A 22,889-nucleotide genomic window follows, 5' to 3' on the forward strand; every position below is an offset into this window, starting at 1 on the left:
TTTTATTGATTATTAGAGAGGGAGAGGGATAGAGAGAGAGAAACATGATGAGAGAAACACATCATCAAGTGGCTGCCTCCCGCATATCCCCTGCTGGGGATCGAGCCTGCAACCCAGGCATGTGCCCTGACCTCTTTATTCGTGGGTTGATGCTCAATCACTAAGCCACACCCACTGGGCATAAAATGTGAGGTTCTTGACCATGTTTCTAATTCTAGGAAAAGGGCCAGTAGAGAGAATGCTGTTCAATATGATGTGGTAAAAAATGAGATCATCTATTAAAATACCTTTAGATGGGAGATGTATTATAAAATTGTTCAACTGAACCCTATATAATAATTTTATTAATTAATATCACCCTAATAATTTCAACTTTAAAATTTCAAGCAAAGATGAATGCATGAGAGAAAAATTTTTATGACCATGAGCTAAGCAAAGAGTTTTTAGAAACAGCACCAAAGCACACTCGATAAAGGAAAAGATTGCTAGACTTCATCAGAATTTAAAACTTCTGCTCTTTGAAAGACATGAAGAGAATGAAAGATAAACTGAACAAAATGTTTGTAAATCATGTATCTGTTAAAGAACTTATATTCAAAATATATAAAGAGCCCTCGCCGGTTTGGCTCAGTGAATAGAATATCTGTCCGCTGACTGAAGGGTCCCAGGTTTGATTCTGGCCAAGGGCCCATACCTCGGTTGCAGGTTCCCCGGCCCTGGTCGGGGTGTGTACAGGAGGCAACCAATCGATGTGTCTCTCTCACATCGATGTTTTTCTGTCTCTCTTCCTTCCACTCTCTCTAAAAATCAATGGAAAAATACACTTGGGTGAGGATAAACAAAACACACAAACAAAAACTAAAAAACCCTCCCCAAATATATAAATAACTCTCAAACTCAATAATTTTTAAAAAACACAATAAAATATGGGCAAAAGATTTGAACAGGCATGTCACCAAGAAGATACACAGAGCCCTGGCTGGTGTGGCTCATTTGGTTGCTGGCTTGATTCTGGGTCAGGGCTCAAACACCGGGGAGGGATAGGGATCATGCAGGAGGCAGCCAATGTTTCTCTCTCTCTCCTTCACCCTCCCGCCCTCTCCCAAACTCAATAAAAATATTTTTTTTAGCCGAAGCCGGTTTTGCTCAGTGGATAGAGCATTGGCCTGCGGACTGGGGGGTCCTAGGTTCGATTCTGGTCAGGGGCATGTACTTGGGTTGCAGGCGCATCCCCAGTGGGGGGGCGTGCAGGAGGCAGCTGACTGATGTTTCTCTCTTATCGATGTTTCTGGCTCTCTGTCTCTCTCCCTTCCTCTCTGTAAAAAAATCAATAAAATATATTTTTAAAAATATTTTTTTAAAAAAGAAGATATATAGAAGTCAACTAAGCATATGAAAAAATGTTCAACGTTATTTGTCATTAGGGAAATGCAAATTGAAACCACAATAATATACATACTTATTAGAATGGTTATAATTTAAAAGCCTGGCCATATCCAGTGTTGGCAAGGATGTGGGGGAACTGAAACTTTCATACTGCTTGTAGAAAGGTAAAATGGTACACAACTTTGGAAAACACTTTGGCAGTTTCTTAAAAAGTTAAACATACACCTACCAAATAAACCAGCCATTTTACTCCTAGGTAGTTATTCTGCACACAAATGTTTACAGAAGCTTTATTTGTATAATCACAAATGGAAAACCACCCAAATGTCCATCAACAGGTGAATGAATAAACAAAAAAAGCAGTATATCCATACAAAGGCATATTACTGAGCAATAAAAAGGAATGAACTATCAATAAACACTATAACATGGATGAATCTTAACATAATTATGCAGAGTGAAAGAAGTCAGACTCATAAGTGTACATACTGTATGATCCTTTTATATAAAATTCTAGAAAACTCAAGCTAATCTATTGTAAAGGAAAGCAGGGGTGGGGGAAAAGGATAAAGCATAAGGAAACTTTTGGGCTTGATGGATATGTTCATTATCTTCATTGTGATGATAGTTTCACAGGTCAAACTTGTCAAATTGCACACTTTATATGTACTTTATTTTATATCTATTATTCTTCAACAAAGCTAATCAAAACAATTTTAAAGCAGCATACACAGTTCTGCCTCCTGTTGTGTTTTGTTTTTTTTAAAGAAACTTAACATATCTTGTTGATTATATCTTTTAAATACACAAAACACCCTCATTCTTTTTTTATAGCTACTTAGGATTATACTATACACATGCATAATAATTTGATTTTACAGTTCTCCTACTGATGTCAATTTACAAACAATGCACTGAAAAACTTGAACAAACTTGTTTCTGTCATATACAGGCATATTCACAGGATATAGTTCTAGAAGCAAAAGTGTTAGGTCAAAAAGAAATACATTTACAATTCTGATTGCTATTGCCAAATTGAACAGTTTTCAATGCAGGAAACAGAACCATTCTAGGCATTTTAAACAGGAAGGCACTTGTAGGGAATTTGATGCTTGCAAAGTCATTGGGAGGGTTGAAGGAATAGGATGTAGGGATCTAGGTTGAGCCTCCCGGAATGAATCCTGCCATGATACAGAACTGATTCACTAGGGGAGCTCTTATTTCTGGGGTCATCACTGAGCCATGCTGGAAGCCAGATGCCACCACCACAACCTCTCACACCTGGGAAACTGGGAAAGAACTCATAACCACAATTCAGGAATATGTCAGATAATGAAGCTACTGCCACCATCACCACTACTCCATATCCTGGAAGTCGAAGGACGGACACTTGACCGCTGCTGCATGGAAACAGGTTTCTCACAACATTGCAACATTCAAGAACCTCAAGAAGATATCCTGTGCCTCACTTCTCTTCTCAACGTATGTGGAAAACATATAATTGAGAAAATCTAATTAGTTTCCAGAACCCTAGCTACACGAAAAGGTCTAGTAAATGTATTTATTTACCTCTCTAGGAAGGTAAATTGACGATTGACAAAATACAGAATACGTAGTTCACCACCCTTAGTGGTTGTTCCACTATATGCCTCTACAAGTAAAATCACTTGCTTCCTAATTCTTACCAATAATATCTAGAACATAAAACGATGGTTTATGAAATTTAAAAAATCTTCCTCAGGTGTGGCTAGTTGGTTGGAGCATTGTCCCATGCACTGGGAAGTCATGGGTCAGATTCCTGGTCAGGGCACATACCTAACTTTCGGTTCGGTCTCGGTTGGGGCGCCAAAGGGAGGCAGCCAACCAATGTATTTCTCTCATATTGATGTTTCTCTTTCTCCTCCCAACCCCCGCCTTCCTCCTTCTCTAAAATCAATTTTTAAAAAATCTTTCTTGATCAAATAGGTTTGAAAACTAGTGTCTCGGTGTAGTTTTATTTTGTACTTGTCTTAACAGTGAAGTTGAATTTTTCCCCAGCTTGAGTCATTAGTATCCATTTTTGTAAAAACTCTCTAGTTTTGGATCTTTTTCCTTCTGTACTATTGAACTTTTTCTTATTGAATTATAGTTTTTTATATATTAAGCAATGCATAATATAATTTGCAAATTATTTTTTCCAAATTTGTCATTTTTCTTTATTTTGCTTATGGTGGTTTTTGCCAGGAAGAACTTATTTAACACAGTGATATAATTTATCATTATAATTTTATAGTGAAAATCTTTGTTTCTGGATTTTATATTGAATGTAGAAAAGCCTTCACACCACACTAAAATCTTTTACGATTCTCCCATGATTTCTTCAAGTACTTTAAGCATTTCAGTTTTCACACTTAAAACTGGGTTTTATTTTGGTATAAGATATGCATCCAACTTTATTTTTTTCCTGGAAAAAGCTACCTAGGTATCCTAACACCTTTCAGTGAGTAAGCCATATTTCCCCCCACTGTACTGAAATGTCATTTTTATCTTGTACTAAATTCCCATATCTGGGTCTATTTTTGACCTTTTAATTTAGTTATAATGATCTGTTTAGCTATATGCTAGGACAAAACTGTTTTAATTACTAGAGTTCTCTATTTTAATATTTTTTAAGACTAGTCTACCCTCATTGCTTTTTCAGAGCTTTCCTGGTCAGTCTTGCTTCTCAAGGAACTTTGGAATCAGCTTTCTAGTTTTATAAAAGCCTGATATTTTTATTGGGGTCACATTACATTTATAGATTATTTTACATTAATCTCCTCCATTTCTAATGTCTCTAAATACTCTAATTCTCCCCCTTGGTTTTAAAGGTCCTTGAGGACATGAATTTATATTCGTATATTTTGTGTACCTTTTAGAGCACCAGTAAAATGCTCTGCATTGAATGGGCTCATGATTAACCCCTACCATGAAAATAGAAACACGAAGTGCCTGCTAAATTCTGAATCTGCCCAGTTAGTTTATTCACCACTTTGTCAGGTCCCACTAATCTTCTTCTAGAGAGACTAATCAATTCTGCCCATTCACAGCATCTAATTCTTTTCTCCTCTCACAGTGAAATCTTTTAAAGTGTCACTCATAAATTTTACAACAAAGTAGGCATTTTAGTTTATAAGTTTTTTTGGTTAGTTTTACATATGAGATTGCAGGGAAAATTAAAATGTTTTAGTCTCAGGTTTGCGTAAAGATTCTTGGTGATACTCATACATTGTTCATAGCAGTTTTCCTAAATCTATGTATGATTTTATTTTATTTTATTTTATTATTATTATTTTTTTAAAGAATGGCTTTTCTTTTTTTTTCCTTTTTTTATATTTTATTGATTTTTTACAGAGAGGAAGGGAGAGAGATAGTTAGAAACATTGATGAGAGAGAAACATCGATCAGCCGCCTCCTGCACATCTCCTACTGGGGATGTGCCCGCAACCCAGGTACATGCCCTTGACCGGATTCGAACCTGGGACCTTTCAGTCTGCAGGCCGACGCTCTATCCACTGAGCCAAACCGGTTTTGGCTGATTTTATTTTAAAAATACACTCATTAAGTATAATGTGAGGAGAAATCCAAACTAAACATGTTTACATGTATGAAACATTACATTCTATCAACTATATAAGAAAATTACAGAGGGGCCTTGACTTACGAGTGTCCTGACCAAAGAGTTTTTTGAGATACCAGCTGTCTCTCCGCTGATATTTTGCATTGAGTTGACAGAGTAATTTGGGTTAACGAGCTCCTTAACGAGCTCGGTCTCGGAACGAATTAAACTTGTAAGTCAAGGCCCCACTGTAGTCTTCTTACATTAGGATATTATGTTAAAATATTTCCCAACCACACCAGTTAAATCAGAAGTTTCATGTGATAAAACATGTTTCTTCCCCAGGCCTTTTACAAGCATGGTAAAAATTCTAACTTCTAAATTAAACTTTCTAAAGTGAAGTTAAGTTAGTAACAACTGTGTGCTAGAAGTGAAATAAGATGAAAATTCAGGAAAATACAAACAAAAAGCAGCTCTTCAACCTGCCCAGCAAAATGGACAAATATTTATAGAATTTCCTCACAGGACCAGGAGACACTATCCCCCAGCATAACTCCAGCACTAGTCTCAAATCTCATGATAAGGCTCTTTCATTGCTTCAGTAACTAATTCTTCCTTGTGCCTTATAATATTGCACCTTATACCCCCTGGATCTTACATTGACTGTGTACATACCACACTCCCAACTCTCAAAAAATGAGGCATAAACTTTCAAATGTGCTAATATTTTAAAATTAGTATCAAAGACCAACAAAGACAGATAGAGATTTAAAGGTCTAATCAATGAGTTCATAACAATAGGATGTGAATCCTGACCACAATACTCAAATTAAAAGTGCAATTACTTTTTATTATTAATTTGGATTAACAGATTTGTCAGTGTTAAGTGACAACTGGAGATTATGAGTTAAGATTATGTTTTGCCTCTTTTCCTGTCCATTTGCTGTTTCCCATTTGAGGTGCCCCATCAGGCACCTGCAGAAGTTCCTTTTAGCATTTCTTGGTATATATGTTAAAATGGCATAAAAATTCTTTTGAGTTAATGTAAATGTAATGATTTGCTTTTAATATCCCATTAAGTATATTGCAAAGCAACAAAAAAAAAATAGCAAAATTATCTTGAAAAACTGAAGGAACTAAAAACATATACATTTTTCTAAAAATTTTTGTCCAAGATTAAGAATTTTAAGACACTAACGTCTACCCAGTTTTCAATACTAGGACAAAAATGGCGAACTTTCAGCTCAAGTTTTCTACCTCAAGTGTTTCCAAAAGATAACAGGCAGTGCTTAATCATCTTAAAAAAACAACCTCCCCCTTCCCCCCCACCCCCCCAAAAAAAGAGAGCGAGCAAGCAAAGATGGTAAGGGAATTCAGGGCAGCATTAGCAAAAATTGTACATATGGAAAATTTGGAATTTATTATACAAATGCCAGGTAGCTGGAAGCGTCTGCATAATTTATTGATGAAAGAAAAAGGCAAATGAAGGAGAGGGCAGGGCTGACTCTGAAAAAGATATTAGTTACCCTTGGTAAGTAAAGGTCATAGAACCTATCTCAACCTTCCCTAATGATGTTAAAACTGACTTTAAAATAATGTCAACATAAGACATCATTAGGCGAAGAATATCCCCAAACTTTCTTATTATTAAATATAAGCTTTTTTAAAAAAGCAGTGCTTGGCTTAGAGCTGTGTTTTGTTTTGTTTGTTTTTTTCATTTAGTACCACTACAAATACTATTTGTAGCCATATTTTTAATGGCTATTTCTGGATTCTTGGCTTTTACTATTCTGAATCACAAATCAATTTTTCTTTAACTATACCCACCCATATTCACAGGGTTCACTATCAATAAAAAAGGACAAATAGAAGTCACTTATCAGTTGAACAAAGCTCTCCAACACCGTACCCTTAAGCTTTAACTCTTAGTTCTGCATTTAAGGACCACCCTCCCACTTTTATGAATCAAATCCCTGGCAAACAGTCCACAGATTGTTTGCTTTTATGAGAACTGTTTTTATGGCAGTGATAACTTTACAATAATTATTCATGTTAGTAACTCTTTAAAATTTTTTTTATCAGAAGAGGCAGCAGCACTCCTACTATAGTCTGGCAAAGCGGTGAACCAAATGCTGAGAAATCAGGACTATCAAATGTCAACCTCAAGCCAACATATCAAATAGAAGTACTAAGTAAATTAAAAGCCATATCTGACCATCTTCATTCAAGTTCAACCAAAATTATGTCCTTCATAAGTGATTTTCTTGTGCCATTACTGTTGGCCATTTTAAAAAATCTTTGAAGGGAGGAACTACTCATGCCAGCCACTTCTTCAGTTAAAGAACATTTTCAGGTTTAAAAACATCAATACAGGATTCATGGGGGAGGGGAGCTTATATTGCATATAGCTTTGGTACAAAAGTAATAATTCTGTCACCCTGGAGACAGCCAAAAATTTTCAAAGCGTCTTGCTTTTGCTGTTTAGTATTTTCCTTACAGGCTTTTACCTTTTGATGAACTGTCACTAGATCATTGAAATTATTCACCTTTGCCCTAACCGGTTTGGCTCAGTGGATAGAGCGTCAGCCTGTGGACTCAAGGGTCCCAGGTTTGATTCCGGTCAAGGGCATGTACCTTGGTTATGATCACATCCCCAGTGGGGAGTGTGCAGGAGGCAGATGATCGATGTTTCTAACTCTCTATCCCTCTCCCCTCCTCTCTGTAAAACATCAATAAAATGTACAGTGGGGCCTTGACTTACGAGTGTCCCGACTAACGAGTTTCTTGAGATACCAGCTATCTCTCAGCCGATTTTTTTGCATTGAGTTGACAGAGTAATTTGAGTTAACAAGCTCAGTCTCGGAACGAATTAAACTCGTAAGTCAAGGCCCCACTGTATTTAAAAAAAGAAAGAAATTATTCACCTTTTATGAATTAGTGATGAATTAATTCAGAGAAATAGAAGTTATTTCTTGATAACTGGCTATGGAATCATTTTTAAAAACTGATGATGTCATTCATTTTCTCCCCAAAATGGTCAAGAAGGGATCTGGATGTTACCTTTGATAATATACTATAATTAAAAATATATTCTTAAAACTTATTGAAAAGATTAGCAGAAAATTCAGGTAATCATTAAGCTATCTTTCTGACCTATCTTCAATATCAGGTAGGAGAAAGAGGACCCATATTCCCAATTTGGAAAGTGTATTTAGAAATTCACCTATTACACTGGGTTACACTCTCCAAACAGGCCTACTTGTTTCCTAGGTTACTGTTTGGTGACAAGGCAAAGAAAATATCTGTCAAAGGCAACAATAAAAAATTGCTTTTTAAAATGCATTTTTTTCTAGGTTAAAAAAAAAAGCAACTAAATAAGCACAAGGCATCTGTTTCTGCACTGTTACCACAAAATTTGGAAAAGCAATTTGGGCTTGAGGATCATTTACTAGTAATTGCTCCCTTGAAGCTAAAAAACAATAGCTATTTTAATCTGGCTTTAAAATTATTTGCAAGACTCAAAATCATTCTGTTCAGCTTTACCTCAACTTTCACTATCAGCTTCAACTACTGTCATTCTAATTACCTCTGAAGTTTCACTGGTACATATCTGATCAAATACAGAATGTGAACATGCCTGATTTGTTGACCTCATATCCACAGATAAAGTACTTACATGCTGGAGTATGGGCAATGGCTCCCTAATTTTAAGCTCTAACTATAAAGGACACTGGGCACACAGCACTCAATAAGTGAAACTGACAGAAGTCATGATAAGCAGAATGTTTCACATTTTTTAAATGACCACCAGAAAATTAAAAAATCATGGAAAGTTGTGCTTCAATTGTTCTCTGAGTTGTTTTCATTAAAAATCAAATAAGAATAAATTTGAATAATTGTTGTTCTGGGGCACACACACTTAACTTTATGTCATGGCACTAATGTGCTAAACTATTGCTTTGACAACTATTGCAAAGAAGAATCTGAAGCAATTGTTGGGGACATTGCAATGCTCCCCAAGTAGGAAAGTATGCCAAGAGAATGAATGAGCCCAACCCAAAATTACCTGGGTATTAAGGAGCTTGGACTTGCACACTCCTCCTTCTCAGCCATATTTACACAGGGAATAGAAACCAATAATCAATTTGACTTTCCCAGAGTGCTATGGTTACTCTTTAAGCTTAATTTATCATAAATATAAAATATATTAAGAGTCAGTTAATTTCTAGTTTAAGAACTGTTAACAGTGATTTAACTTTCGTTAAGGTGGGATTCTCTGGTTTGTTCTTGATAAATTGGTCAGTTGATTGAGAATGGAATCTGACATAGGGTAAAAGTTGCTTTCAGGGAACTGAAACATATAAAGGTCAAATATAATAAAAACTTTTATATATAATAGGGATACAAACACACCCTAAGTTGTTAACAATGGGTACCTCTAAAGAGTTATGTAGATGGTGGGGAAAGGGAGATCTGAAAAGGAACTTAAATTATTTTTACTCTAAAGGCACAGAACAAATGAAAGTTTAAATTTTTGGTAGCATTAAGTCTTATGTGACATAATTACTAGGAGTTGTATGAAGACTTTAGTTTATCCTGTACTTTCCCCTAACAATTATACTTCCCTCTTTTTCCTCTTCCCTCAAATAAAAACCTAAAGAACCTGCTGAAGTTAACTCCTGAATTTTTTATTTTAATCAGTCAACAGTCCAAAAATAATGTACTTCAAATTAATTGTAAGCAGATGCCGTTCTAATTTCCTGATTTACACATTTAAGGGAGACTGATTCTAAGTAAGCACTGGGTTGCATTAAAATTTTATGATTCTAATGAAGTCCACCAAATTAACCAGGTATCTTTTTGGAGGTAATTCAAAAAGGCAAAATATGCCCAAAGACATATGGGAGAAAATAAAATGAATGTCTGTTACACTGACACTAGAGGCCTGGTGCACGACATTCATGCACTTGGGGGTGGGGATCACCTCAGTGCACGACATTCATGCACTTGGGGGTGGGGATCACCTCAGCCCGGCCTGTGCACTTTAGCAGTCTGGTAGCACTCAGGGGATGTCTGAGGGAGAGTGGGCTTAAGCCACAGCCGGACATCCATAGCGCTGCCACAGAGGCGGGAGGCTCCCACTGCCACCACCACTGCACTCACCAGCCTGACTTGTGGCTTAGTGGTGCTCCCCATGGGAGCGTACTGACCACCAGGGGGCAGCTCCTGCATCGGTGCGTGTCATAGCGACCTGTCATTCTGACGTTCTGTTGATTTGAATACTAGCGTTTTATTATATAGGGTAAGAGCTCCTAGGCATGTTGGTAAGAAAAAAAGCAAGTTGCAAAACATATGCATAGTAAGAACAATTCATGTAAAAATTGTTAAGTCCAACTAAACTATATATGGCAAAAAGGTAATTGAATAGTATATATTAGAGAGCAAGGGTGACCATTTGGGAGGCAAGTTCCTAAGGGGCACTTTCACAGTATCTATGTTTTTATTCTTTTTTTCTAGAATGTATTTAGATAATTAAATACAAAATGAAGAACTTCACATTTCTAGGAAGTACTACATATAATGGCTTCCTTAAAATAGCTTGCTACCAAATACCACTGTTGTCTATTTTTCAACATTATCATACTTTATCCCTATCCCTCATTTCTCTCATTGCTCTAGACAAGTTCAAATATAAGAAAATCATATTAGCTTTTTCTTGAACATCTAATAATGAAGAGATGATACAGCTGCCAGGAAATATCAAAATCAAGGTAAGAACTGATACAGTGGGAATAAAGGTTATTTAAGTAGGTAAGCCCATCTTCTGGTTTTAATGTGATGCATTTGGAAATATGTGCAGGCTTCTGAAGAGGGCAAGAGGCTTTCTTGCTAGGTGTACCATGTAATATTAACTTGCAATGCTCATTTGTCTACTACAGAGGAAATGTTGCAGTAGAAAAGTTAATACTCAAAAGTACATTCAGCTTCTTAGAAAGAGATTATATAGGGTGTCCTCCAAAATGTATACACACTTTAACAGCTGATAACTCACTTTTCACTCCTTTTCAGGTTTAACCGATTTGAAATAATGGGTGAAGGCAGACTAAGCTTTGAAGAAAATGTATCCTAATGTGCCACTATACTTTTTTTTAATGGGGATACATAAAAGTAAGTTTACGGTACAAAACCGACAACAGTTGCCGAATTGAGGGCACACAAGTACCAAACAGAATAATTCTTAATATTTGCAATTCCATTGCTTGGATTAGCAGCAATGAAGTCATCAGTTTGAAAACATGCATTGACAAAAAAAATTTATTCATTTCTGTAGATCCTTTTAAATTCTGAAAACGAACTGTATGTTAAACACTGACTTCAAAATCATTCAACGTATGTATACATTTGAGGAACCCTGTATACATACCCCAGGTAGTACAAGTAGTGCTAAAGTAGTATTTATTTAGAAGTGAAGCATTTTTGCTTGATATTGGAAACTCAAGAGTATTTATAATTTTTTTCATGACATATGATAAGACTAAACTATTTACATTTAGGAAAATTCGCTCTGGTTGTGATTAATCTGTTTTTCTTGAAAAGAGAAAACCCAGTAAGATAGATATAGCATGAATTTTGGCCCACAACACCAAATACATTACTGTTAGTTGATTAAAAATTACAGAACATACTAGAATCAATGCCTATTATAAAATCAAGTAAATGTGTATGTTCAATGAATCTCAGCTTTTAATTACTAAAATCTAGGTAATGCATTTTGTTTAGAAAAGAATACTTAAGAATCTATTGAAAGGATAACCAATGGACACAGACACTTGGCGGGGGGGTGGGGGGGGAGTGAGGGCATGTGCTAGGGGTAGGGGAGGCCAGGGGAAGGTCAATGGAGGGGAAAAAAGGAGACATATATACTACTATTTGTAATAAACAATAGAAAAATACCAAATAAAATAAAATAAAGCAAATCATTGTGAAAATGTTGATGAAAATAAGGGGGGGGGGGAATCTATTCAGTCTCTTTTATCTTTAGACATTATTGTTAGACTACTGCTGGTCACTACTATCTACACTCTTGTAGAAGATCCCAACATCTTACAGCTTCCAATTAAGTATTCCCTCTTTGTCACACTGTCTATAAAGAACCTATGAAAATTATAATGGCAAGCAGAAGTTAAATTTGAAAAGTAAAAGGCACAGATCAAACCACTTCTAGAGATAACTGGTAATTACAAGGGGAAATTATGTTATCTGGAGATAATAAATGACCTGGATTCTTGGTAGCATTTATAATACAGAAAATTGCAAATTGTGTATTAAAAGAAATAGCATCACAATTCCTTTTTTTTAATGTTCTAAATATTTGGCACAATGCACAGCTTGCCTTATTTACAAACTATGTGATAAAAGTAACGTATTTTTCAAAATACTTTTAAAAATTGTCAGGTTATAGAGTTTCACATTTACTCCTCACTACCCCCTTCTCTAGTTCCCAAATTTTCTATTTTCTTATTGAAAATCTAAAAGTGATTATCATTCCTTTCTTACCTGAAGGCCAAATTAAAAGTAATCACTAATAATATATGGCTAATATATAAAAAAGATCTTAATTTAGCTGTAACAGCCATAGATTTAGGGTATTTTCAGGAAACATCCCTAGAACAAAACAAATTCACTCATATTTATCCAATAATATGCTTTTTTCTTTTCAAATTACTATTTACCTCCAGATTATTGCAACCTACTTTTTTTTTTTTTTTTACATATTTTTATTGATTTCAGAGAGGAAGGGAGAGGGAGAGATAGAAACATCAATGATGAAAGAGAATCACTGATCGGCTGTGTTCTACATGCCCCACACTGGGGATCGAGCCCACAACCCAGGCATGTGCCTTTACCAGAATCGAACCTGGGACCCTTCATTTATTATCGTATACTTTTAACATAATATTAGGTATTTTTAATGACAATACTAAACCAATTTTAAATTATATATACTAAATGTATACACTTACTATTTGAAAAATATATTGATTCTATTTTTACTACACATGGTAACTTGTGTCTTCTTCCTAATAGCACAATTACAACAATAGGAATACAAAATATATATTAAATGTGAAGAAAGATTGGATAAACTTCCTCAGCCTTGGTCTATTATCTCTTTACCTTTCCTTTGTATACCCATTACAACTGATTGGTCTTCCTTCATTTCCCTTTCACGCTATTCCTATCTAAAGACCTTTGGGGCTTCTGAGCAAGGACAGGAATACTATACTGTTGCTATTGGATTAACTTAAATTACAGGTCTAAAAAAGAATAAAATGCTTGATGTTAAGAAAGCTACACACAGAAGCCAAGGGAGAATAGAGGAGGAGGGGAGGAAACAAAACAAAACAGGGAGAGCGGTTGTGGCCCACCAATAATTATCTGGCAACTCCAGAGCAGAGGTTCCTATCTAGACTTTAAAAGGTCAAAATTGAGAGCACAGTTCTCCAGTTATCAGGTTTCATAACATTATTTTTTTTTGGAATAATGCTCAATTTCATCTCTACTTTAAAAAACCTTTTTCACTCCAATGGAAAAGAGCTTGCTTCCCATCTACAACAGCAGAAATGGCAAGGCTTTCTTTATTACATCTGAAAGAAAGTCAAAACAATTTTCCTCTATTATACTCATGATTCCCCCAACCTTCCCCAATTCCCTGCATAATCATCAAACTCCCAGAAAACCGAGAAACTACACAGAGTACAGCCACCGAAGACAATTTTAACTTATCTCCCTGACTTTTTTCCACCCCACCCCTCCAAACACACACAACAGAGGTCAATGTGTTTGTTGAGTTTGGCAAGGACAATCATTAAAAAAGGTAAAGTGCAATAGGGTGGTGAAGGAGGCAGGAGGCGGGGGCGGGCTAGAAGAAGTCAATGGGGGGCAAAGGGGGATAAGTAATATTTTCAACAATAAAGATTTAAAAAGAAAAAATTGGTAAAGCAAAGGCTCACAGAATCCTTAATACTAAGTAAAAACTGTAACATCATAAAATCAAATCATTCAACTTTTAACCCATTTGGGAAAGTTTAAGCTTTTAACTTAAAAATATGGTAGTACTTCTTTATATCCTCTTAATTGTGCATGCTAACAACTTTATTGGATACTGCTGCTTCTTATTAGAAGTAAATCCAGGGACCATTCCATTTTATCTTAGACATAACATTTACTAGTTTTCCAAGCATGACAGAAATGGAAAAATATATATATTAGAGCAAAAACAATTTATGTTAATGTCTACCATTTGTGTTCCTTCTGTGAGCAGTGCCTGATTATATTAAAATTAACAAATTTAAGTTCAGTCCTATGCTTAATGAAAAAAAAAAATCTAATGAGAGACTAATTTACAAAGTATACAAGAATATAATTTTATAATAAATCTTTCCAGTGTTCTCTGTAACTGCATTTCATGAAATGTTTCCCTTCACAGAAACTCAAAACAGCTCTTATAAAACTTTCTGTGTTCATCTCTGGCAAGCATTAAGCAAATACAACTTGCTCACAAAAGATCTAAAAGTGCTGTCTCAGGAGCATAAACTACCACTAACATGCTGCATGAATTAGTCTTGGTGAGTGGCTACTGTCTGGGACCCCTTTTTCTCTTCTTACATCAATGAACCCTTCTCATATGAAGCTTAAGAGAAAACCAAAGCTGCTGAAAAAGTGAAACTCAGCATGCTCCACTCAAATATTTCCAAGATAACCATTCTAAAGCAAAACTGGCAGAAGTCATCTCTTTTATAAAAACAAACAAATAAACAAATAAAACCCAAACCAAAAGGCAATGCCGCTGCTCGATCATCGGTTGAACTTACAGAGGCCAAAACATGTGACAACAGCAATAATTCAAGTAAAGTATTTGTGAAAATTTAAACACGCCACTTTCAAGTTAAGACAAAAGTGAAGGGAGCTACGATCTTTATATATCAGAGTCAGAAAGCTTAGGCATTATCATCAAATGTTAATCACTTTACAGTCATCAATGAGACTATTGTATATATTTTTGCACCTTGCGCTTGTAAAAGCAGATAAAATATTTAATATGTAATTTACAATGTATTTTACCAGCTCAGCATACAGGATGTATATAGATTATATCAAAGTAGTAGACAGTTATAGGGGCCTGTGCAAACCCTGCAAAAATAGTACTTCGGGTATTTGCTAATTAAAAAACAAAAACAAAAACAGTTTACTGTTTGGAAGTGATACAGTTCAAACTACCACAAAATACAAAGGGCTGCAAAATGTATACCATTCCAACAACATATATAAGTTATTAAATAAAGATTTGATTTAAAAGAATATAAATGAAGCCTTTAAGTAGGTCTTTTCTACATGCATATTATTCCTTATTAAAGAAAAAAATATGTAAAAAGGCCATTGGTAATTGCTTTGTTAACATTTGTAGAAAATGCCAATTCTCTGGTCACAAACTCCACTAAGTTTAGCACTTAAGGTCTCTGCAGTGTTATAAACGTAATTTAAAATACTGTTAATTCTATAATTCCATTGGTAAAATAATGTGACTTGGAATATGGCAGTCTTCATGTTGAGGGCAATGATCCACAGTTTGTTTTAATTTCTGAGGTGTGAACAGTTATCCAGAAGAACAGCACCCTCCACCACTGCTCTGGACTTGAGGTTCATCATCAATAATCTGTACACCTCGCCGGGCAGCTCCTGGTTGACTGGAGCCATTGCCTTTTGCCCTCTCATCCACTTGTGCTGTTTCTATCATCCCTAAGAGAGGAAGAAAGCAGAGATTATTTAAGACTACAATCTTAGAATTTTCTCTTTTTATAATTTTGTATACCAGCATGATAGCCATTTCTGACTTTAAACCAAAAAAGGAACTAAATACAATAAACATTCTGTCAGCTCACTATACAGTTTTTCCTGCAAGTTTAAAAATTAATAGCAAGTTTATTTGTCTAGATATATAATGGCCACAATGACAGAGAAAAAAAATTTTTTGGCTTGAACAAATGAACAAAAGGATAAGTATAATCCTTAAGATTTTTCAAATGTACTTAGAAATATGTCAAAGACGTCCAAGTTGTTCCAAGAACAAGTGATATTTAGGGTGCAAGATTTATTCTTCAACTAGTAATGCATATTTGAAATAATAAAAGAGTTTAACATGAAGAAGAACAAATCTGGAGAACTCACACTGTCTAATTTAAAGATACAGTAGAAAGCTATTCTTATGAAGACAGATATTGATGAAAGGAGAAATACAGAGATCAGTGGAACAGAGTCCAGATACAGAGCCACGGTCACTTGATTTTTGACATATGTGCCAAGATTATTTAATGAAGGATAATCTTTTCAAGAAAACAGTAGTGGAACTGGACAGTTATATGTAAAAAATAAACCTCAACTTATACCTCTCACCATATGCTAAATTAACAAAAATGTCATTACATTTTTCATTAGTAAAAAATGTTTTACATTCATATACTAAATCTAAATGTAAAACATAAAACAAAGTTTCTAGAAAAAACATAGGAGGAAATCTCTATAGGAGAAAATCTTTGTGACTTTGAGTTTGGCAAAGATTTCTCATATAAGACACAAAAACCAGAAATCATAGGAGTAACTAATGAATCAGACCTCATTAAAATTTAGAACTTCTGCTCTTTAAGAGACACAGTTAAGAAAAATGAAAATACAAGACATAGACAGGAGTAAATAACTGCAAAATACATATCCGAAAAGATAAGGAAAGAACAGATGGAATCCTCAAAACAGAACAAGAGTTCTTAAATTTGGGTCGAGACACTGCTCTTGAACAATGGTTTCCAAATTGAAGTGAGAACAATCCACTGAAATGAAATTAGAAAACATTACAAATTCTAACTTCTGCTGAGCTTTCCGCAACCTTTAAAATTATTTATTTATGTGTTTTATAATGTACAAAATATATTCATACTTGTGTATGTTCTGTATTTTTAAATAAACATATGGGGAATGTTCAAAATTTTCTATGAAGACATGTGATTGAAACATTTATAAGCCAGATCTAGCGCGTGGTACTCAAAGTACAGTCTGAAGGAGGACCAGCATCACCAGCTGGGTTAGAAATGAGAAGCTCAGACCCCACCAGATCCATTTAAATAAGATCCCCAAGAGATTGGTATACACAGCAGTGCTTCTCAAATTTTAGAGTGCATCAGAATCATACAGAGGGATTGTTAAAACACAGATTCTGGGCACCACCTCCTTAGATTTTGATTCAGTAGATTTGGGGTAGGGCCCAAGAATTTGCAGCATTTCTAACACAGTCTCAAGTGATGCTGCTGATGCTGCTAAGGGCACTTCACTTAGAAAATTATTACTCTAGAACAATTATGAATGACTTTCAGGTTTTCATAGAACTGAAATTTACTCCAAAGTTTGTATACATGTACATTTTTCTACAGAGAAAAACCAGTTTCATCAAATTCTCAAAAGAGTCTGATGTCCATAAGTTCAAGGAATATAAATTATCAAAATCATTTCAATCCATTATTCCATAGACTTGAGTTTTCCAAAATATGTATTTTATTAGTGATATGAGAAATGACTTTCAGGGTATATATAAATAAACATTTTCCTTTCTCTCTTTAAGCAACTTTTTAATAACAAAATTTCAAACGTATACATAAAATTGGAAAGAACAGCATAATGAAAATCCGTATGTCCATCACACAATTTCATCCATACCTGGCAAGCATCCTTACCATTATTTTGAGTCAAATCCCATATATATAATTTTAAAATATATTTTATTGATTTTTACAGAGAGGAATGGAGAGGGAAAGAGTTAGAAACATCGATGAGAGAGAAACATCGATCAGCTGCCTCTTGCACACCCCCTACTGGAGATGTGCCCGCAACCAAGGTACATGCCCTTGACTGGAATCGAACCTGGGACCCTTCAGTCTGCAGGCTGACGCTCTATTCACTGAGCCAAACGGGTCAGGGCCCATATACATAATTTTATACATAAATTATTCTAATAATATAATCATCTGTAAAAGATAAGAACTCTTGTTAAAAAAAATAACTCTTGCCCTAGCTGGTTTGGCTCAGTGAATAGAGTGTTGGCTTGCAGACTGAAGGTTCCTGGGTTCGATTCCCATCAAGGGCAAACGCCAGGGTTGCAGGCTCATTGCCCAGTAGGTGGTGTGCAGGAGGCAGCAGAGATCAATGATTCTCTCTCATCATTGATGTTTCCGTCTCTCTTTCCCTTTCCCTTCCTCTCTGAAAAAAGAAAAAAAAATTAAAATTAAACAAATAAAATATCTTGCCCAACTGGTGTGGCTCAGTGGTTGAGCATCGACCTATGAACAAGGAGGTCAGGGTTCAATTCTTGGTCAGGGCACATGCCCAGGTTGTGGGCTTCATCCCCAGTAGGAGACAGCTGATCAGTGATTCTCACTCATTATTGATGTTTCTCTCTCTCTCTCTCTCTCTCTCTCTCTCTCTCTCTCTCTCTCTTTCTGAAATCAATAAGAATATATATAAGAAAGAAAGGAGTTAAAGAAAAATATTAAGTAAATAGTAGTAATGGTAGATGTGACAAATCATCAATGTGGTCATTAATGGAGATTGTAAAACATCACTTTAGAAATCTTATATTTTAAAAAGCCATTTCTAAATATACTAAATCTAAATATACCTACTTTTACAGAGGTCAAGAAAGAGTTCCTCAATTCCTTTGTTCTGTTTGGCTGATGTATGATAATGTTTTGCTCCCACAGATTCTGCATACCTTAAAAAAAATAATAATATCAATGACCAATGTAAAAAATATTTCTCATATTTTTGTCATGACGGCTATGTGAATTTTTTCATAGTACCAAGTTTAGTGACCTTTAATTAGCCCAGATTTAACAAAATTAAGACTATAGCCCTGGCTGGTGTGGCTCAGTTGGTTGGGCAGTTGGGCCATGTACTAAGAGGTTGCCAGTTCAATTCTAGTCAGGGCACACGGCTGGGTTTGGGGCTCGATCTCCTGAGGGGGGCATGCAGGAAGCAACCCAGGCAGCCGACTGATGTTCCACTCTCACATCTATGTTTCTCTTTCTCTCTCCCTCTCCCTTTCTCTCTCTCTAAAGATCAACTAAAATATATTTTAAAAATAATAAAATAAAAGATTATATATAGCTGTTTCACATCTCTGTACATTGAACCAAATTTTAAATGAGCACAAGTTAACAAGATTTAAAATTTTTATAAGTTAACTTGGAACCCAAATATTTTAAAAGTTTTTGTGACACACTGACTATTTGATCATGATAGTTTTCTTATGCATTACTTTATATTTTTTACTGAAATCATAAGGAGATGTGAGAGTGGATTATCTTTATATACAGCCAAAAGTCTAGAAATTACCAATGTTAACATACTTCACTGAATCCAACAGCTCAATCTATATTAAGACATTTGAGCATGCCTGGTGTAGTCCAGTGGTTGAGCATCAACTCATCAATCAGGAGGTCACAGTTCGATTCCTGGTCAGAGCACATGCTGGGGTTGCAGGCTTGATCCCTGGTGGGGAGCATGCAGGAGGCAGCCGATCGATAATTCTCTCTCATCACTGATGTTTCTCTCTCTCTCTCCCTTTCCTTCCTCTCTCTGAAATCAATATATACATATATAAAAGAAACATTAAAAAACCTCAAACCAGCCGAAACCGGTTTGGCTCAGTGGATAGAGCGTCGGCCTGCAGACTCAAGGGTCCCAGGTTCGATTCTGGTCAAGGGCATGTACCTGGGTTGCAGGCACATCCCCAGTGCAGGAGGCAGCTGATCGATGTTTCTCTCTCATCGATGTTTCTAGCTCTCTATCTCTCTCCCTTCCTCTCTGTAAAAAACCAATAAAATATATTAAAAACAAAACAAAACAAAACAAAAACCCTCAAACCAGACATTAGAGCAGTGATGGCGAACCTATGACACACGTGTCAGAGGTGACACGTGAACTCATTTTTTTGGTTGATTTTTCTTTGTTAAATGGCATTTAAATATATAAAATAAGTATAAAAAATATAAGTCTTTGTTTTACTATGGTTGCAAATATAAAAAAATTTGTATATGTGACACGGCACCAGAGTTAAGTTAGGGTTTTTCAAAATGCTGACACGCCGAGCTCAAAAGGTTCACCATCACTGCATTAGAGTAATACCTAAATGGTAAAGCACACTCCTAAAAGGAAGACTTCTACTGGGGAGTGATTGTTGGGGGAGGAAGGGGTGTCATTGGGAGGATGGCAGGGATAACACTTACGATTCTGCTTCTTGAATGGACACATGTCTCTCCTTTTCCAAGTCTATTTTATTACCTAATTTGAAAAAGTAAATGCCAATCTTTAATATTAATTCATTATTATAATAAAATTAAGCCAATTCTAAATACACAATTACAACTTTAACCACTTGGAAAAGTAATACAAATCCTCATCAGACTTCTAAATATCTTAAAATTATAACCATAACCCTTATGACATGAGGGTTGATCATATCTATCAAGATGAATGCCTCAACCTCCCTCAAATGGCTCAATGCATAGCATTCCTGAAGCTGGAGTCTGTCAGAGAAAATATGGTCACTATTCCTTGTTTTGCAGTATTACAGAGACTAAGATCACTAGGGAATCTAGACATAAACCTATGTTTCTTAGCCAAGTGTAAATGGTCCCCAATCAACTTTAGAGTTAGTTAATAATTAAGCAAGGCTACCTTATTGTTCACAAAAATATATTAGGCTAGCTTCTTGGATCCTAAGAGTATTTTGGTTTCCTGGATGATATAAGCTGGATAAAGAAAGAACTGTATGGCTTTTTAAGCACTTCACCACCACAGAGGAGGAAACTATACTCTTTTGTTTTAAAAACATGAGAGAACTTAATACAGTATATGCACATTATAACCTAGAGAATATTAGGCTAATGAAGTAAGTCAGAAAGAGAAAGACAAATACCGTATGATTTCACTTACTAGTATATGTGGAATCTAAACCACAAAATAATTGAACAAAAAAGAAACAAACTCACAGATACAGAGGAAAAAAACTCACACAGAGAAAAAAACTAGTGATTGCCAGATAGGTGGGGAATTAGGGGGATGAGTGAAAAAGTGGAAGGGATTAAGATGTACAAACTGCCAGTTATAAAATTAGTCACAGGGACATAAACTACAGGATATGGAATATAGTCAATAATATTGTAATAACTGTGTATAGTGTCAGACGGGTACTAGACTTATTGAGGTGATCACTTCTTAAATTATATAAATGTCTAATCACTATGTTGTACACCTGAAACTAATATATTTGATGTCAATGGTAACTGAAAAAAAAAAAATATGTATGTGCACACCATACACATTTAAAATTACTGAAAATAAGTTTAGCCGTCCTTAAACAAGGGAACCAAACTGAGATTATGATAAAAAGCCACCAGAACAAAAGTGAAGACACTGCAAAATGCAGATTCCTTATTAAATGCAGGATAGAAGTAGAAGTGAGTTGGCTGGATACACCAAGTGCTAAAGGGAATGGAAATAACAGATAGGAATGGGGGAAAATAACCTAAGGAAGGACACTTCAAACAATATTTTATTTTTTTCTATTATGACTTAGGGAGGGGGGAAGAAACCTTGTAAATAAAGTTCTTTTTCTTAGGACCTTAGAAAACCTAGAAGAGCACTGAAGTAAAAGCACCTATTGAAAGATTCAATGCTTGGAACTGAGAAGCATAAATGCAGAGGTTCTACATGTAAAGGACCTCAAATAATCTGAGCACCTAATTGTAAGCAACTGCAATCAACTACCTGACTCCATAGTCTAAGGATGAGAGGGAGGGAAGTAGTCTAAAGCTCAGTAGGTACCAACAAATTTAGTAATGAATTCTTCCCTCTTTAAACAGTTATTTATATACCTCAGCAGGAAGATACATATTAGTTCTGATTTCCTACATTAAACTTTTTCAATAAAATTTTAATTTGCTGAATATTATAGCCAATATATTCAACAGTCACCAAAGAAAAGTTTTATTTATGTTATAAGAATGCAAAAAGCACCACCTAGTGGCCAGTGGTTCCAATAAACAAAGGCACAATATTCTGCCACTCTTAAAAAGGTAAAACAAGATTGCCTCCTAGAGGAGGCAAGACCTTTGTTCCAATTAACTAAAACCCTAGATGGGTTTTTTCCTAGATCTTTTTGCCCTCCCCCTTTTTTTTCCCCAAATTCCATCTGAATTATCAATATATATTTTTAAAAAATGAAAATAAAGAGAGTACTGCCTCAAATGATTACTTGGGGGAAATTACTCAGTTTTATTTTTTAGTAACATTTTAAACTTAACTAACTTTAATAAACCCAGTTATTAAAATAGCTATTTTAATTACTTATTATTTTATTTTATTTATTTTTTTAAATACATTTTATTGATTTTTTTACAGAGAGGAAGGGAGAGGGATAGAGAGTTAGAAACATCGATGAGAGAGAAACATCGACCAGCTGCCTCCTGCACACCTCCTACTGGGAATGTGCCTGCAACCAAGGTATATGGCCTTGACCGGAATCGAACCTGGGACCTTTCAGTCCCCAGGCCGACGCTCTATCCATCGAGCCAAACCGATTTTGGCTTACTTACTATTTTAAACAAAAGTTTTTAAATCCTTCTATGAAATAACTACTATTTCTTTGAACAATCAGTGTTCATAATGGATTGGGTAAGCACAGACTAAGTCACAGAAAACTGCCTGTTAGCAATGCATACCTTTCCAAAGCTCAAAACCTTTTTAGTTCTATATTCTTTTAAAAGCAAGACAGCTAAAGGATTAGGCTTTAAGGCTCATATCTGCTTTAATACGATGG

The 22,889-nt window shown here is 35.4% G+C and overlaps 1 protein-coding gene across 1 annotated transcript in view; it reads right to left on the reverse strand.

The window, feature by feature from the left end:
- Window positions 1–13,507: 13,507 nt before the first annotated feature.
- The window catches only part of RAB21 (RAB21, member RAS oncogene family), a 34,655-nt gene continuing 25,273 nt past the window's right edge, over window positions 13,508–22,889 (reverse strand). The window contains exons 5-7 of the mRNA XM_081081279.1: window positions 20,296–20,350; window positions 18,691–18,779; window positions 13,508–15,763 (exon numbers count right to left, since the gene is read on the reverse strand). Of these exons, the coding sequence (XP_080937405.1) occupies window positions 15,621–15,763; window positions 18,691–18,779; window positions 20,296–20,350 (287 nt within the window). The 3' untranslated portion in view covers window positions 13,508–15,620. The remainder of the gene's footprint in view (window positions 15,764–18,690; window positions 18,780–20,295; window positions 20,351–22,889) is intronic.

Source organism: Myotis nattereri, assembly GCF_964212035.1.
Source record: "Myotis nattereri genome assembly, chromosome: 2".
Taxonomy (NCBI): domain Eukaryota; kingdom Metazoa; phylum Chordata; class Mammalia; order Chiroptera; family Vespertilionidae; genus Myotis; species Myotis nattereri.